Below are 17,893 nucleotides of genomic sequence, written 5' to 3'. Positions count from 1 at the left end.
GTGTCCTACGGCCATTCTGGTATTCAGTGATGGAGGAGTTCACTTGCCCCTTGGGAGTGTTCTCTTCCAAGTTTGTATTTTTCCAAGAAGCAAGACACACTAAATGTGAATATATGGCCCTGACATTTGCTTCTGCTGTAAAATACAGCCGTCCCATTTTTTCCTTGATTAAAATTAGTGTGTAAATCAGATTAGTTCAGTTGTTTTTGAGCTTCGGACCACCAAAGCTGCATATTTTTTATTTTATTTGTGTTGGTGTCATGGAAGGTCTATGGAAATACTCTTGTTATAAGCTTTTGAGCTAAAGAATTCTGTCCAAAGTTGAATGTGAAGTCAAATGAAAGGCTTACTAGTAGCTTTGTTTGTGTTGCTGTGACTGAGGCTCCCCACTGACACCGAGTCTTTTAAAAGTGTGGGCTCAGCGTCACTTAACACAGTGATGCCAGCAACGCAAAGGATTTTACCAAAAAAGGCTGAGCCCGCATTTTTAGCAGGCTTAGCGTCAATGAGGTGACTGCCTGTGTGTGTTTACAAGAGCTCACATATGCACAGATAATGCTACCACTACCTGAGGTGGCCATATTTATCGTGGACCCCGAGACACTCCTAAATGGGACTAAACATGTGGCCATTGTAAGAAGATCTCAAGGTCAACATCCTGGAAGTGGCTGCAGGAAGTAGGAAGTGACAGAAATTTACCAGTGGGGTTTAATACGAATGTTAGGCAGTAGCACTGTGCAATAAAGCCAAGCTAAAATTCTTACAACCTATATAACTGATCGACACCATACTCCTTCATTGCGGCAGTCATCAGGCTGGAAATTGGCTGGTGACAAAGCTGCTTTGTTTAACTTCAACAAAGAAAAGTGAGGTCACCAAACTAGCTAAGCTGTTTGGAAAAGGTTCCTAGAGCTGTGAGAGATGTGAATGGTGTCTGCCATTAGCTGCAGCTACATATTCTAATTCACCACCACATTTTTAGGAGGAAAACACAATTTGGGAAGACATTTGGAAAAAATATAGATCTTTAATAATGGGGCCCCTGGTAAAATGCCCATTGACAGAATTTGGAGATTTCTGACAGCCATCATCAACACGTATGACATGGTATGCATGATTTCCCTTCCTAGCACTCCAAAGTTTAACTCACTGAAGCATTACCAACATTGTACAGTTCACTTGTGAGTTAAACCCCATGTGACCCAATTGTCTCAAGCGATCCTCTCATTGACATGGTTTGCATTTAGTGGATAGTGTTTACTACCCTATGCTATCACTATTGTCTCTGATTTCGGTAAAGTCATTTTAAACATGGGTTTAGCCCACAAAGAATTGGACACGATTTCAGACAGTAGATTACAACTTCGGCATCTGAGACCATCCAATGTTGTAAACTCTGGCATTTTTTTCACATCCGGTAAGCCCAGCTCTTGCATACAGCTGCCCATTGACATGAATGGCTGTGCTTGTGTAAACATTTAACATTTTTGCGTAAAATAGAAAATGCTCTATATTTTGCATACGCCTGTACACTATAGTAGAAAAGATGTAGCTGGATAGCCGCACTCCAAATTATTCAACTTTATTTCAAAAATGTAATTAAAATCATAGCATCTAGGCTGGCAAACAGACTAACTGCACAGCCGCTGACATGTTTCACACCGAACACGGTGCTTAGTCATAGTGCCTGTACACTATACTCATGTTCATGCAATTACCTGCGTATACCTGAAAACACGCATGCACAGCCATACATGTAAATTGGTGGAAGGACACAGCACCTGGGTGTCAGAATTTACTGTATGTTGCATGGGCTCAGGGGCCCATGTGCAATAAGCCTTATGTGAAAAGCCTCCTCTTCTGGAGGAGCCATAATCATCATCAAGACTGCTCTAGACTCATTAATTTTAATAAATTAAACAAATTTACAAAACACTACCATCTCATCTCATATTAAGGACCTGAACAAAATAAAATACATTTAGTAATTTGCCTTTTTATCTGTCTCTTCCCTCTTCTTTGCTGGCAGGCCCCTCTCTAATGCCAGTGTCAGTCCATGCAAATGAAAGGGAGAAGACAGATTCAAGAGATATTCTAGTAGTTGTAAAAGAAAAATGGCCTTTGTCACCGTAGCTTTGGAGAAAGAACTAAGAAGGTAATTAATAACAAATACATAATATTTTTTAAATTCAGTCAGCCATATTCAATTAATATTTCATATTCTTAAACTGAATTTGTGGCCAGGCTAAGGACAGTCAAATATTTACATATCCTTAAAAAGCCCACACTGACCTCTGTAGCTGCAGGCACTGAGAAGCAATTCAACCTCAAAATTTGCAACATACAATGCTGTGAAAAAGTATTTGCCCCCTTTCTGATTTTTTTTTCTTTTTTTGCATATTTGTCACACTTAAATGACTCAGATCATCAAACAAGTTTTGTTGTTACACTAATGCTGCGTACACATGATCAAACTGTCTGGCGTACTTAGTCCGCCAAAACGCATTTCACCGGACAATTCGATCGTGTGTGGGCTTCAGCGGACTTTCTCATCGTAAAGTCCGGCGACTTAGAAAGTATTTTTGCAGTCCAATCTTTCCGCCGGACTTGGGTTTCAGCGGACAATACGTTTGTCAGTATGCTAGTCTGGCGGACTAAGAATGACGCATGCTCAGAAGCAAGTACGAAAAGGAAGCTATTGGCTACTGGCTATTGAACTTCCTTTTTCTAGTCCCGTCGTACGTGCTGTACGCCATCGCGCTAGCAAACGCCAGACTTTCTGTGTGTCTGTGTGTCTGTGTGTGGCCAAGTCCATTCGGTAGAAAGACTATCCCCCGGATTGTTTGCCGTACTAAGTACGCCGGACAATTTGATCGTGTGTACGCGGCATAAGATAACACGAGAAAATACAAAATGCAGTTTTTAAATGATGATTTAATTTATTAAGGCAAAAAAGCTTTCCGAACCGGCCTGGCTTTATTTGAAAAAGTAATTCCCCCGTAACCTAATAAATGGTTGTGCCACCCGCCAACAACTGCAATCAAGCTTTTGCAATAACTGGCAATAAGTCTTTCAAATTGCTGTAGAGCAATTTTGGCCCACTCTTCTTTGCAGAATTGTTTTAATTCAGCCACATTTAAGGGTTTTTCAGCATGAATGGCCTGTGTAAGGTCATTATACAGCATCTCAATTGGAATTTATTCCAGGCATTGACTAGGCCACTCCCAAACCTACATCTTGGTTTGTTTGAACCATTTGGAGGTGGACTTACTGTTGTGTTTTGGATCATTGTCCTGCTGCATAACCCATGTGCACTTGAGCTTGAGGTCAGGAACTGATGGCCGGACATTCTCCTTTCGGATTTTTTGGTTGAGCTCAGAATTCATGGTTCCATCAATTTTGGTAAGTCGTTCAGGTCCTGAAGCTGCAAAGCAGCCGCAGACCATCACGCTACCATCACTATGTCTGACTGTTGGCATGATGTTCTTGTTATGAAATGCTGTATTAGTTTTATGCCAGATGTATCGGAAGGCACACCTTCCAAAAAGTAAAATTTTTGTCTTATCAGTCCACAGAATATTTGCCTAAAATTCTTGGGGATAATCAAGATTTTTTGGGTAACTGTGAGATGAGCCTTTGTCTTCTTTTTGGTCAGCAGTGGCTTTGGCCTTGGAACTCTCCCATGGACGCCATTTTTGCCCAGTCTCTTTCTTATTGTTGAATCATGAACACTGATCTTACCTGAGGCTAGGGAGGCCTGCAGTTCTTTAGATATTGTTCTGGGTTCTTTTATGACCTCCTGGATGAGTCTTCGTCGTGCTCTTGGAGTAATTTTTGTAGGCCGGCCACTCCTGGGAAGGTTCACCACTGTTCCAAGTTATCTCCATTTGTGGATAATGGCTCTCTCCATGGTTCACTGGAGTTCCAAAGTCTTAGAAATGGCTTTAAAACCCTTCCTAGACGTGTATATTACTTTGTTTCTAATCTATTATTGGATTTTTGTAGATTGTGGCATGATGTGTGGCTTTTTTTGATCTGTAATGCCCCGTACACACGACCTGACTTTTCAACATCAAAAGTCTGACGGAATGATTCCGGCAGACTATTCGAACATGTGTGGGCTGCAGCAGACTTTTTATTTGCAAAAGTCTGACAGACTTTAGAAATGGAACATGTTTCAAATTTTTCCGACAGAACTCTGCCGGACCCAGTTCCTACTGAGAAATCCGCTCGTGTGTGTGCTAGTCTGACGGACTAAAACCGACGCTAGGGCAGCTATTGGCTACTGGCTATGAACTTCCTTATTCTAGTCCAGTCGTACATCATCACGTTCGAATCCGTCGGACTTTGGTGTGATTGTGTGTGGCCAAGTCCGTTCATTCGGAAAGTCCGTCAGAACTCTGTCAGAACTCCGTCAGAACTCCGTCGAAAGTCTGTCAGACTTAGTCCCTCGAAAAGTCTGGTCGTGTGTACGCGGCATTAGTGTTCTTCACTTTGTCAGACAGCTTCTATTTATGTGATTTCTTGATTCAACATGTCTGGCAGTAATCAGGCCTGGGTGTAACAAGTGAAATTTAACTCAGCTTTCCAAAAAATTGTGCTTAATCACAGTTTATTTATGATATGGTTATCTTTGTGTAATATCTAAAATTTGTTTGATGATCTGAATAATTTAAGTGTGAGAAATATGCAAAAATAAAAAAAATAAAAATCAGGAAGGGGCAAATACTTTTTCACAGCACTGTAAGTACCGAAAGTAAAGGTTTGGATAGAGTGGAGATGGATTAGAACACCTGTCAGGTTTTTATTGCTGTTTTTTCTCCATTAGGGAGATTCACCCTTTCCATTTGTTCTATTTATCCTTTTCATTGACAGTGAAAGAAAATCCTACATTTTGTGGTTGTCAGTTGTCACCCTTACAGGAATGAAGCAAAAGAGGAAGTGAGAGAAAATCTCCCCAGGAGGGACACAGATGGCAATAAAATCCTGACAGAAGCCTAATCCTTACCAGCTCGATCCAAAACAAAATAAAGGATTGTGGCTGAAGTTGGTTTTTCAACAACAGTGTTTTTTTTTCTGTTTCATCCCTTAAAATGGATAAAAAAAATGAAATAAACAAATAATTTTCCAGAATTTATCAGGATACTATATTTTTTATATACTTAATTCATTTTGAAATTATGCTCTTATTTCTACATCATTGATTATAACTTGTAGAGATGTGATAGTAGGTAGGTCTGGATAGTCACATGCACCCCAAGCCTTGCATTATGCAGGCATGGTCCACCCTTGTCACTATCGGGAAACTGGTCAAGAGTAATGATATGCAGCCAACACTAGAGCAAGTAGTGCAGTGGGACACACGTTTCCGAAAGAGCCTGCGGGATTAGTGGCACTGAGATGCAAAAAAGGATGAAAAAAGTAGTATTTTATGTCAAAAACAAAAAAGAGAAAAAAAACCTAAACAGTGCTTTAGGGTTCAGATTTACTTCAATCAATTCTGAGATATCAGGATTTACCCAAATTGACTAGATAGCTATATCTGTTAGCCCTTGTACACACAGTCGGACATTCCGACAACAAAATCCATCGGATTTTGTCCGACGGATTTTGTCCGAAACTGGTGTTGCATACACACGGTAGGACAAAGTTGTCAGAAAATCTGATCGCTCATAACGTGATGACGTTATTTTGTTATGACGGGACTACATTCAGGCTAGTAGCTAATAGCTTTGGTCTTGTAATTTGATCTGAGCATGCGTGGCACTTTGTCCAATCGGAATTCTCTACAAACGATTGGACAAAGTCCGATCGGATCATGTTGTCGGAAAATTTTATAGCCCAGCTCTAAAACGTTGTCGGTCGGTTATTCTGATGGAAACAGTCCGATGGAGCCCCCACACGGTCGGATTATCCGACAACACGGTCCAATCGGACATTTTCCGTCGGAATGTCCGACCGTGTGTACAAGGGCGTAAACGTTTGGTTATTGCTTACTGAAAGATGCGTGTGCCAAAAATAAATAAGATGTATACATCCTGCACACTCCATAGATTGTATTATCCAGGGGCCCAGTATTTTATTTTTCTTCTTCTGTAGTTTCCTACAGAAAAAAAAAAAATCTGAACACACTAAACTCAAACAGATCTGCTTAGAAAATAATGTGGATACTTCCCTTTTTCCTTTTTTTTCAGATTTTTGCTGCCTCAAGAATGTTAAACTAGAAATACTTTGTTGAATTCCCTCTTCTGGCTCAAGTTACTAGGTGGTCCCAAGTTACCAGAAGTAAAATTTATAAATCTAACCCCTAGTCTAGACATTTTCCAGCACTGACTGCAGTTCAAAAAATATTAATGTCTAGCCTGCAAAGTGAAATTCCCCCCAGTGATTTTGTAAATGGCTCGAAAGTTAACCTTTTGCCAACTGCTCCTTCTATATGTGGAGGTTATTAAAAAGAATCCAGGCATTTATAAGCCTGAAACACCTTGGCCTGACCCTTTGTGTCTCCTTCTGTTTATTTAGGCTTGGCCTCGGTGGCTGGAATGTGTGAGCCGGAGCGAAGTTGCAGCATTAATGAAGACATTGGCTTGGGTTCTGCATTTACCATTGCACATGAGATTGGTCACAAGTGAGTTGGAAAAAAAATCAAAATATGTTATTATGCAATCTGTTTTACATTGTTCCAGAGAATTACTTCCATTTCCAGCTTATTCATTGCTATGCATTTCACTGTCAGCGTCCTTAGCTTGGTTTTCTTCAGTATCTATCTAGCAGCCGCTACAGTCTTTTCTGGCATTTCTAGATAATTGTAATTTTTTTTCCCCTTAATTTTTTCTTCTTAAAAAGGAAGTTTCAGTAACGTTGGACTTCAGTCAGATATGAAAACATTAATTAACATAATATATTTTTTAATGTGTATTTCCAATTTTGCAGCCAAAGTAGTATAACTCCTACTTTATATTTATTAATTGTCCCCATTCACATATCAGAAGATAAAAAATGATAAAAAAAAATCACAACTTGCCTTTTTTGATGCTGTATTCTGGACCCCCCAGCATAGAAAAATACTACATAGTTGTATGTGTTTGTCATAATTAACCCTGTCTGTATTGTGCAGGCAGATCTTCATTATTAATTATAACTAGATTTGAACACTGTCTATCCTAATAAATGAGTAAAGGTATAGAGGCTGGGTTTTTTGCTATGTATGTTGATGAGGACAGACATGGGACAGGCTCACTCAAACATTGTTCAAAAAAAACTTGCAGTCAGCCATGACACCTCCTCCTGAGAAACATTTAAAAGATAAGAAATATGAAAAAAATAGGCATATCGTGTGAATGGGAACACATAACAAACATATAGTGGGGTTTTCTCAAATTTGACTGCACAAGTAGAAATACACTTTAAAGTTATATCATCATACTTTAAGTCTCTGCACAGTAGAAGAATGCAATGGTCAGCACTAAAAGCCATTCTGGCTCGGCTGCATGCAAGAGAGAGTGGAGAGAGAAGAGAGATTGCCCCATTAGTGTTCGGCTTCTTCTTTGGTGTCCGATCTCCTGTGTATAAGTGCTGCCATGGAAGTCTCATATTTGTCTGTGTTGCCTGTCTGGATTGACTGAATAATAAGGCAGTCCACTGTTCCATTTTGTGGCCTTTCACACATAGAACGAGAGTGTAATACAAATGAGCAGGGACTTCCCAGACTCCTGTATCATTAGCCATGTCATGAAATGAATACACATTTTGATAGTAAAAGTTGCACCTCTCATAATGGCTACAGTATGTATGCATAGTTAAAGTTTTACTAAACACACAACAGTAAAATGAGTCTTAATATGCAGTAAAGCATGCTTGTTATACCCACTAAATGGTTAATTCTGCGCATTGTGTAAAAAGGCTGTTTGATCCTGTCTTCTCTGCCCCCCTCCCCTCCCTTCTTCTACAGTCCCCAATCCATCTGCTGATAGTACAGAGCCTTAGGGACACTCTGCACATGCTCAGTTTGATGTGTATTGCTAGAGGTTTTTTGTTTTTTTTGGGCGGGTGCAGGGAATTAGCACAAGTCCAATCAGCACTGTCCAGCCCAGGAATTAGGGGTCTTGCAGCCATAGGACAATCAGAGGAGAAAGAAAACTCCTCCTACAAGCTTTAACCAATGCTTGGCTGGACACTGATAGAAGTCACAAGACTGTTGATGAGAAAAGGTGTTTAGCAGTTTATAATTACTAACATAATTGCATTTCCATGTTGTGTGTATTGTGAGAGAACCAGATATAGTGATTGCAGGGTCCTGGGTTTAGTAACACTTTATGAACTCAAGTTCAGATTATCTCAGTGCTTAAATCAATGAGAAATATAAGAGATTGTTATATGATTTAACCTTCCAGCAAATATCAAAACTTGAATACTAGTTTTGGGTGGACTGACCTTTTAAGGGGAAGTAGAAAAAGAAGTGCGAAGGGATAGGTGTGTAAGAAAACTAAGGTCATACAGTAATTATTGTGGGGTTTGCTTAGTAGATGTTGGTGTTTTTTTTTTTTTTTTTTTGTCTTGACTTTTTAAGTGGTAAAAATATAGAAGTGTAAGTGAAATTGTAGATTCACATTAAAGATGACCTCCACCCAGAAATGTTCTTAGTTTTGGGGGATGGGAAAAGGACGATGGATAATCAGTAAAATGATGCTGTAGCTGTCCAAAGGTTTTTTTGGTGGACGGTGGTACACATAGAACATGATGGCCAACTTAGATTTCTCCCCATTGCAAGGCTTCTTTCTCATCACTGTGGTTCAAACCACAATGTCTGCACTGTCTACAACATATTAGCCAGTTGTTTTAAATCGAGCAACACTGGGTCAGACATCCTTGCTTCAAGCATTAAATGAACCTTCAGTTGAACCTAGGAACCAGACAGACTAGTGTGACTTACTTGTTATTCTCTTGCATCAAATTCTTCATTTCTGTGAAAATTTAAGGTGTCTTTTTCAACTTCCATTTTTAATCAGTGAGACTTCACACATGTAATCCAGAGGATTCTTTAAACTGCGGTGATTACATTAATGGCATCAATCATGAGCCGTCTAATTATTATTTTAGCTTTTTAAATGTAGTGTCTGGATTACAAATGTCTAAAGTATTTCCTTTGCCTATCTAGTGCTGGACTGGTGCTACCTGTCTATGAAAGGCAAACTGTTGCTTGAAATTTCCTCCCTTCAGTCTTAATTATTAGTGACAAGCTGGTCCTTTTAATAAAATAGTATTCCTTTTATTTCAGTGTTGTTACAGCTGTGCAGATTTGTTTTCCATTCTTAGGATTTGATCTCATTAGTGTCACCTGTCCCCTCAAGCACACCTGAATCACGTGACACTGATGCGATGTGTCAAGATCTGGGATGTAAGGACATTTAATGTAAGACGTACTGTAAGGACTTAAGGGCTTAGGTATGTCTAAGAAAAGACAATAAGGTTAAATTATGGTACATTGTGTTATGATGGGATGCATTATATATGTGCTCTACATGTGTTTTACATGTGGTACATTCAATCTTTTTTTTCCAAATATCAATTTTTATTTTATTTATGTTTTTCCACACATTCCATGACAAAAACTATTGCATAGCAATACAGAAATGTAAAGTGTCATAGAACTATCTGTACATTATTTTTACTTCACATTAGTTATTAACAGTGCAAGTTAACTTACTCTAGCAATCTAAGGGATCCCTGAGGACTCTTAGCATTGGGAAAAGAAAGGAAGAAAAGGAGAAGAAGAAGAAGAGAGATTGTCATTACTGGCTCAGCCTACCTGTTCATGGGGGGTCAATCTTGGTAGCCAAAGGATATATTAGGTACTTCCAGGTATGGAGTAGCATCTGACTTCCTTCTTGTAATGGCACTGGGCCAAAAAAAGCTGGTACACTGGAAGTCCATAGCCCTGTGTATGATACAACTTCAGTAACTCTAAGCTTACACAGGACTTACCTTTTTTCTTGGTACCTAAATAGAGTGGCAGAGAAGCAAAGGGAGGTAAGTATTTGCTGCTGGGCAGGGCTGTATTATGAGGTATCTTGTTGCTCACTTTAAGCTCATGCCCCATGGCTTAAAGTTTATAATTGTTCTGAGACACCTTAGAAATATATATGTGCTTGGTTATCAATACAACAATCCATTGATTCTGGTATGTTCATTTTTTTAAGACAACAAAGTGACCAGAGCGCTCTGGCCACATTGTTGTCTTCTACATGTTGTCAAGGATCCTTTCCTTATCTGTTGTGCCTAGCTGCAGAACTCCTTGAGCCTCCATCCATCCATTGATCCCCTCATCCATCCATCTCTAAATCTTACTCTGCACTGACAGGTTCCAAGGCTGCTGACCATCTAATTCCATCAATCTGAACCAAGAATCCACCTCATCTCCAACCCTGGAGCCACACCATTATACTTAAAGGAGAAGTACAGCTGAAGCTTGTTTGGCTGTACGTCTCCTATTGATCACAGGAGTGCAGTTTGTACTGAAGCTTGCTGTTGACTGACATCTCAGAGCCAGTCTGGACTTGGGCAAGATCGCGACAATGAAGCCTGACCTGGCACCTGGCTCAGGCTCTCAGCAAGTTGAAAACCTGAGCAGGCCGCTCCTGCCCTTCCAGAACCCAGCGCTCCAGTGAGCGAGGAGGGGGCAGAGCAGAGAGCGGTGACTGAAGGTCACCAGCTCTCTGCTCAGGGAGGCCTGAGAACCGAGCGATTGTCAGTGTTTGATCGCTTGGTTCTTTGTGTTAGAGCCAGTGGGGGACAAGTACAGCTTCAGTCCTAGGTAAGAAAAAAAAAAAAGCCATACTTCTCTTTTAAGTGATTTACTTATGTTTTATTGTCCCTTTTACCATCACTTCATCCATGACTACTCAGGATTCTAACTGAGAGCTCTGAGAGACTTTTTTATTTTTGTGTTCATTGTTAACCTTCTATTACCATATTTTCAAAATGGAAACTACTGATGGGTTACAACTCAAATACAATTATTCAAGGTTGTATGCAAATGTTTTAAATGTACTGTTACATAGTTTGGGTGCCCTTACATTGATAGTATGATGTCTGGCTTCAGAAGTTTAATTACTGATAATATTGGCAGCCAAACTCCTTACAGACCTGGGCAATATTCTTTCAAGAGGTCTTCTGTCTTTCCCAGTCACAATTGTGAACCGTATAGTCACATAAAACCTCAGGAGCTGGTATTTATTTATTAAAAATATTTATATAGTGCCATCAATTTACGCAGCACTTATACTGTACATTCACATCAGTCCCTGCCCTCAAGTAGCATACAATATAAGGTCCCTATCTCACATACACATTTAGACAGCAGCCAATTAACCTACCAGAATGTCATTGGCGCGTGAGAGGAGTACCGAGAGAAGACCCACCCAAGCACAGGAAGAACATGCAAAATAACTAATAATAATTTCAGATAGAAGACAAAACTTTTACAGTGCCTTGCGAAAGTATTCACCCCCTTGGTTTTTTACCTATTTTGTTACATTACAGATTTAAGTTCAATGTTTTTTTTTAAATCTGAATTATATGTGATGTATCAGAACACAATAGTCGAAATTTGTGAAGTAAAATTAGAAAAACATATACATAAAACTATTTTTCAGAAATTAAAAACTGATAATTGGCATGAGTTGGGAGCCACGTCGCACGACCGCGCAATTGTCAGTTAAAGCGACGCAGTGCCGAATCGCAAAAAGTGGTCTGGTCATTGGCCTGCAAAATGGTCCGGTCAAAAGTGGTTAATGAAGGTTCAAAATTGTAGTTATATATATTTATTTTGCTGTTGTCCAGTAAGCACGCACCTTCTTTGTTGGTGCTGTATTTAGGTTTGATCTCCTGAATATTTCAGCTCTAGCACTACCTATGTGTCCTGGGTTGCTTTGCTCTTTCTTCCCACTCCATCCCCTGTTGCTTTCAGTTCATGACCTCTTGTACAAGAATTTATTTTAGCCTGGAAAATGCTTCCCTTTCTGTAGTTTACCCTGAAGGTGTCTGTCACATTTTTTTTTTACTCTGTCTTTACCACAACATACCATGCTCAAGGATACAGCCTTTCCTTTATGCCAATTCTGAAATAGAAAAAAAAAAAAGTAGTGGTTGATTAAGATATAGTTGTACAACATACATTTTACCAGATACGGTAATTAAAAACAATTGTTAATGTTCGGTAATAGTGCTCTCACATTTGCTTGCGGTTTCCTGAAAAAAAAAAAAAGTAGAGTCAAGCTGACATTGAAATGAATCTTTTAGGATATCTGAGCGCGGTTTTACTTACTCTTTCATGTTCTCAACAGATATTAAAAAGTACCTTCATCTACGTTGTATCTGGAACTTGTGTGGCATTTATTGGCGTTCAGCTAGCAGATCTTCTATCTTTCTGAATTTGGAAAGGGGGCAACCATTAGTCTAGTCTAAGTGGGAAAACTGCTCACCCCTTTACACCCCCATTTAATGGATCATAAATCTATCATGCACTGCAAACAATAGGTCAACCACTAATGCTCTCTTTTTTTTTTAAACACTTCTCTTCTTTTACTGCAACCACAAAAACATAAAACTTCATAGAGCTTCCATCTTTGGTCAAATAACTTTATTCAACAAGTATCAGAGACCAGGGGCGGACTAACCAGGGGCGGACTGCCTGAGGGCCCCAGGCCACTAGGGGGCCCCATCAGGGTTGCCAGCCTCAGTAAAACCAGGGACAGTAAAATCCAGAGATTATAGCTGCCCCACCTCTCCAGTACCTTCTTAGCCAATAGAAACATGTCTGTGTATACTGTGTGATTGTATACTGTGTACTGTGTGGCCCCATTATCTCTGATTGCCTTGGGGCCCCATGAGTTGTCAGTCCGCCTCTGTCAGAGACGCTCAAATCAGTTCTTCTTTGCTGATGCATTTCACCTTCTACTGTGGCCTAATCATAGAGACAAAGAAAATAAATAGACTGATATGTGTGATATGTGATAGCACTGGACCAATAGAAATGAGAATTGGTTCTGATGGATTTACTATGAAGTGCATCTTCCTTTAGAGCCTCCAAAGCAGCTGATCCCTGAAGAAAGTGTAATGTATGGACCTTGTCCTGGTCTTAGTCTGATATCTCTATGATCGTGACAAAAGAATCGCTAAAGCCCAATACACACTATCGGTTTTTCTGCTGAGTTTTTCATTCAGATTGACCAAAACCATATAATATGAGGTCAAACCTTAGGAGTTTCAATTTGTATGCAATCAAGCAGGCCCTGTCAGATTTGTCCGCTGCAATGTCGCAGTCCCGCTAAAAATTGCAGACGGCCGCCATTAACAATAAAAACAATAAAAAAAGTCCCTAAATCTATCCCATAATTTGTACGCAATAACTTTTGCACAAAGCAATTAATATACCAAAAATATGTAGAAGAATATATATTGGCCTAAACTGATGAATACATTTTTTTTTATATGTATTAAAGCAGAAAGTTTAAAAAATAAACTTTTTTTCAAAATTGTCAATCTTTGTTAGTTTATAGTGCAAAAAATAAAAACCACAGAGGTGATCAAATACCACCAAAAGAAAGCTCTATTTGTGGGAAAAAAACACGTAAATTTGGTTTGGGTACAGCGTCGCACGATTGCGCAATTGTCAGTTAAAGCGACGCAGTGCCATATCGCAAAAAATGGCCTGATCATTAAGGGGGCAAATCCATCCAGGGCTGAAGTGGTTAATTAGACCTCCCAAGTCATGGCAGAATACATGGTTTCAGAGCTTGTGTAAGAGACGCAGCTTTAATATATCCATTTATATTTTTGTTTTTTTGGACATTTTTTTTACTATTGTAAATTCTATGACATTTTTCCACTATTCTCTGAGTTTTATTTATTTGTATTCTAATATGAGATCAAGGAACCACAGACATGCAAGGACGATCCATATCTCATGACATGTATGTTCTAGAAATGCCACTATGAAAAATACCTATCATTACTTTACAAAGACTTTGCTGGCATAATCTTCAAAAGTTTTGTGACTCTTATAATGGTTATTTTGTAGGTTTAACAGTATCAGTATCTTAGCTTTCTGCTGTCTTTTTTTTTTTGTAATTGTTTCCATCTGAGATAACATACCGTGTGTATGATCTATGACAGCATAAAACAGCAATTGTAGGTAGTTAATCTCAATGGAACTGTATAAGATGCAAAAAAGTATTAGACTTTGTATTTCAAGTCTAAAATTTGATATATCCCTATTTTTTGGCTATATTTCGTTATAAAATGTTATATACTATTACACTAAAATAAGTGCAGATTTGGGTTTTCCTCCATCGCAGTGTATTGGAAGCCCATTCTAAATGAATTGGCTGCTTTGATGCAAGCTATGTTAACACACAAAATACATCATATTAATGTGTTTGGTAATGCACCGCAGTAAACTGCAAAGGTCAGAAGACCCCAATGTCAAAGAGTCGTCTATTAAATTCTGCAATAAAGGGCAGATGACAGGAGGTACAGTCCTATGTTCTGGATTGACACTCAAAATGTGTCTAGATTTATATGTATTTATTTTTTTTATTTATACAGTACCAAAATATTACTTTGTACTCTACAGAGTATATACACTATATTACCAAAAGTATTGGGCTGCCTGCCTTTACACTCACATTATTATTATTATTATACAGGATTTATATAGCGCCAACAGTTTGCGCAGCACTTTACAACATGAGGGCAGACAGTACACTTACAATGCAAATCAATACAGGACTAGAGGGCCCTACTCGTTAGAGCTTACAATCTAGAAGGGAGGGTCAAGTTGAAACAAAAGGTAATAACTAAGGGGGGTGAGCTGATGGAGAAAATGAAAATACAGTTGTTAGATGTAGGTGGGGTAGGCTTTTCTGAAGAGAAGGGTTTTCAGGGATTGTCTAAAAGCTAATAAAGTAGGAGATAGGCGTACAGATTGGGGTAGGGCATTCCATAGGATAGGAGAGGCTTTGGAAAAGTCCTGGAGGCGAGCATGGCGATGAGGGAGCTAGAGAGCAGGACGTCTTGAGAGGAACGAAGAGAATGAGTGGGTTGGCATTTAGAGACTAAGCTATTGATGTAGCTGGGGGCGACGTTGTGGATGGTCTTGTACGTAGTTGTTTTTTTAATTTAATTCTTTGGCCGAGCGGAAGCCAGTGGAGGGATTGACAGAGAGGAGTAGCAGACACAGAGCGATTGGTAAGGTGGATGAGTCTGGCAGCAGCATTCATGATGGATTGAATAGGTGATAGACTAGGTAAAGGTAAGCCAATGAGAAGGGAGTTGCAGTAGTCGAGGCGAGAGATGACCAGCGAGTGAATTAAGAGCTTTGTTGTGTCATTAGTTAGAAAGAGGCATATTTTGGAGATGTTGCGGAGGTTGAGGCGGCAGGATTTGGACAGTGATTGGATGTTTTGCTTGAAGGAGAGTTCAGAGTCCAGGACTACACTTAGAACCTTGGCATGTGGAGATGAGCTTATGGTTGTGTCATCGATTTTGACAGTGAGATCAGGGGAAGGGGCATATGGGGGAGGAAAAATTATAAGTTCGGTTTTGAATAGATTGAGTTTGAGGAAGTGGTGTGACATCCAGACTGATATATCTGATAGTAAATTAGTGATACATGAGGAGACAGAGGGAGTGAGCTGAGGGGTAGAGAAATCGATTTGGGTGTCGTCAGCGTAGAGATGGTATTGGAAGCGATGGGAGCCTATCAGTTGACCCAGGGAGGAGGTATATTGAAAATAGGAGCGGTCCAAGAACAGAACCTTGGGGGACCCCAACAGAGAAAGGAAGAGGAGAGGAGGAAGTAGAGTTGTAAGAAGTGCTAAAGGTGCGGTTGGATAACTAGGAAGAGAACCAGCGAAGAGTACAGTCACGGAGACCAAAGGTGTGGAGTTTTTTGAGGAGGAGGGGGTGGTAAACCATAACAAAGGCAGCAGAGAGGTCCAGGAGGAGGAGTACAGAATAATGTCGATTGGTTTTGGCCGTTAGTAGATCGTTTGTTAGTTTTAGGAGAGCAGTTTCTGTGGAGTGTTGAGGACGAAATCCAGACTGAAGGGGATCAAGAAGACTATTATTAGCGAGGTGGACGCTCAGTCGGTTGTAGACCAGATATTCTAGGAGTTTGGATAAGAAGGGGAGCAAGGAGATGGGGCATAGGTTCTTAGGATTGGATTGGTCCAATGAGGGCTTTTTAAGTATGGGTCTGACAAGTGCATGTTTTAGAGAGTTGGGGAAGATGCCAGAAGAGGAGAGATTGAAGATGTGTAGCATAGAGCCAGAGGGTGAACGTAGCATTTATGAGGGAACAGGATCCAGAGGGCAGGTGTTAAGGTGGACATTACCAAGTAGTTTAGCAACTTTGTCTATAGTAGTGGGGTTTGAAAGAGGGAAGTAATGATTGTGCCTGTGGGCATGAAGTGTAAAGCGTGGAGGGTATCAGAACAGTAGAGATCTCCTCACGAATTGTATCAATCTTCTGTTTGAAGTGATTGGCAATCTCCTGGGCAGTGAGTGAGTTGGCGGGTGGAGGACGAAGTAGAGAGTTGAAGGTAGAGAAGAGTTGATGGGAACGGGATGATAAGTTGCTAATGAGAGTGATAAAATAGGTCTGCTTGGCAGAGAGGAGGCTGGAATTGTATTTTTGAAGGTCAGATTTACATTGGTTGAAATCTCTTTGAGACTTGGTCTTAAGCCACAGGCACTCATGAGCACGACTATGTTTTTTCAGACTTCTAGTAACATCTGTTCGCCAAGGTTGAAGGGGTCGGGGCTTGATTCTGTGTTGGCGAGGGGGGCCATTGAGTCGAGTGAGGCTAGAAGTGAAGCGTTGTAGACAGAAGTGGCTAGGTTGGTGCAGGATAGGGGTGAGATTATGTCGTAGAGGTTGTCGATAGCAGAGTAGAAAAGAGAAGGGTTGAGATGACGTAGGTTTCTGCAGGTACCTTTAAGGTGGTTGGAGGGAGAGGAGGCGAAGGAGAGGGAGAGAGTGAAACTAATAAGGTGGTGATCAGAGAGAGGGAATGGATAGTTAGAGAGGTTGCATGGAGTGCAAAGCTGAGAGAAAACAAGGTCAAGGATATTGCCTTCGGAGTGAGTAGGAGCATTTATCCACTGCTTCAGGTCAAAGGAGGAGGTTAGGCTGAGAAGTTTGGAAGGGGCAGGAGTGTTAGTATTAATAGGGATCTTGAAGTCCATGAGAATGATATTGGAGATTTCAGAAAAAGAAAGTAGGGTAGCCAGGCAGAGAAGTCATCAAGAAATGTTGAATGGACGGGACAGTGGTGCAGTGGTTAGCACTCTCGCCTAGCAGTAAAAAGGGTCGCTGGTTCAAATCCCAACCACGACACTACCTGCCTGGAGTTTGCATGTTCTCCCTGTGCCTGTGTGGGTTTCCTCTGGGTACTCCGGTTTCCTCCCACACTCCAAAGACATGCAGGTAGGTTAATTGGCTTCTGTCCAAAATTGGCCCTAGTATGTGATTGGGGACCTTGGATTGTGGGCTGCTTGAGGGTAGGGACCAATGTGAGTGTGCGATGTATAATGTACAGGGATAAGGACAATTGTAGACACTCACTCAGGTTGAATTGGATGGACTGGTGTCTTTATTCAACCTTAATAACTATGTAACTATATACTGTATGTATACATAGTATGTAACTATATACTGGTCCAGGGGGCCTGTAGATCAAGGCTATCCTTAGGGAGGTGGCTGAAGTACCAGAAAGGTGCTATGTGGACCTAGAAGGCTTCCGACACCTCCTCCCTTATGTCCATTGGATCTGGGGGAGTGAGTCCAGAGAAGACCACCATGGGATAGGGCAGCAGAAGACGCAGTGTC

General features: G+C 40.4%; 1 protein-coding gene across 1 annotated transcript in view; it reads left to right on the top strand.

Annotated features, from left to right (window-relative positions):
• ADAMTS6 (ADAM metallopeptidase with thrombospondin type 1 motif 6) overlaps positions 1 to 17,893 on the top strand; it is a 441,127-nt gene that overhangs the window by 214,886 nt on the left and 208,348 nt on the right. Inside the window, exon 9 of the mRNA XM_077462633.1 lies at positions 6,523 to 6,628. Within this exon, the coding sequence (XP_077318759.1) occupies positions 6,523 to 6,628 (106 nt within the window). The remainder of the gene's footprint in view (positions 1 to 6,522; positions 6,629 to 17,893) is intronic.

This window comes from Lithobates pipiens, unplaced genomic scaffold (genome assembly GCF_037356315.1).
Source record: "Lithobates pipiens isolate NorthernLeopardFrog02 unplaced genomic scaffold, aLitPip1_a1.2 Scaffold_3, whole genome shotgun sequence".
Taxonomy (NCBI): Eukaryota; Metazoa; Chordata; class Amphibia; order Anura; family Ranidae; genus Lithobates; species Lithobates pipiens.
Note: the sequence above shows the minus strand (reverse complement) of the source record. Positions and strands in the feature narration are given on the sequence as shown.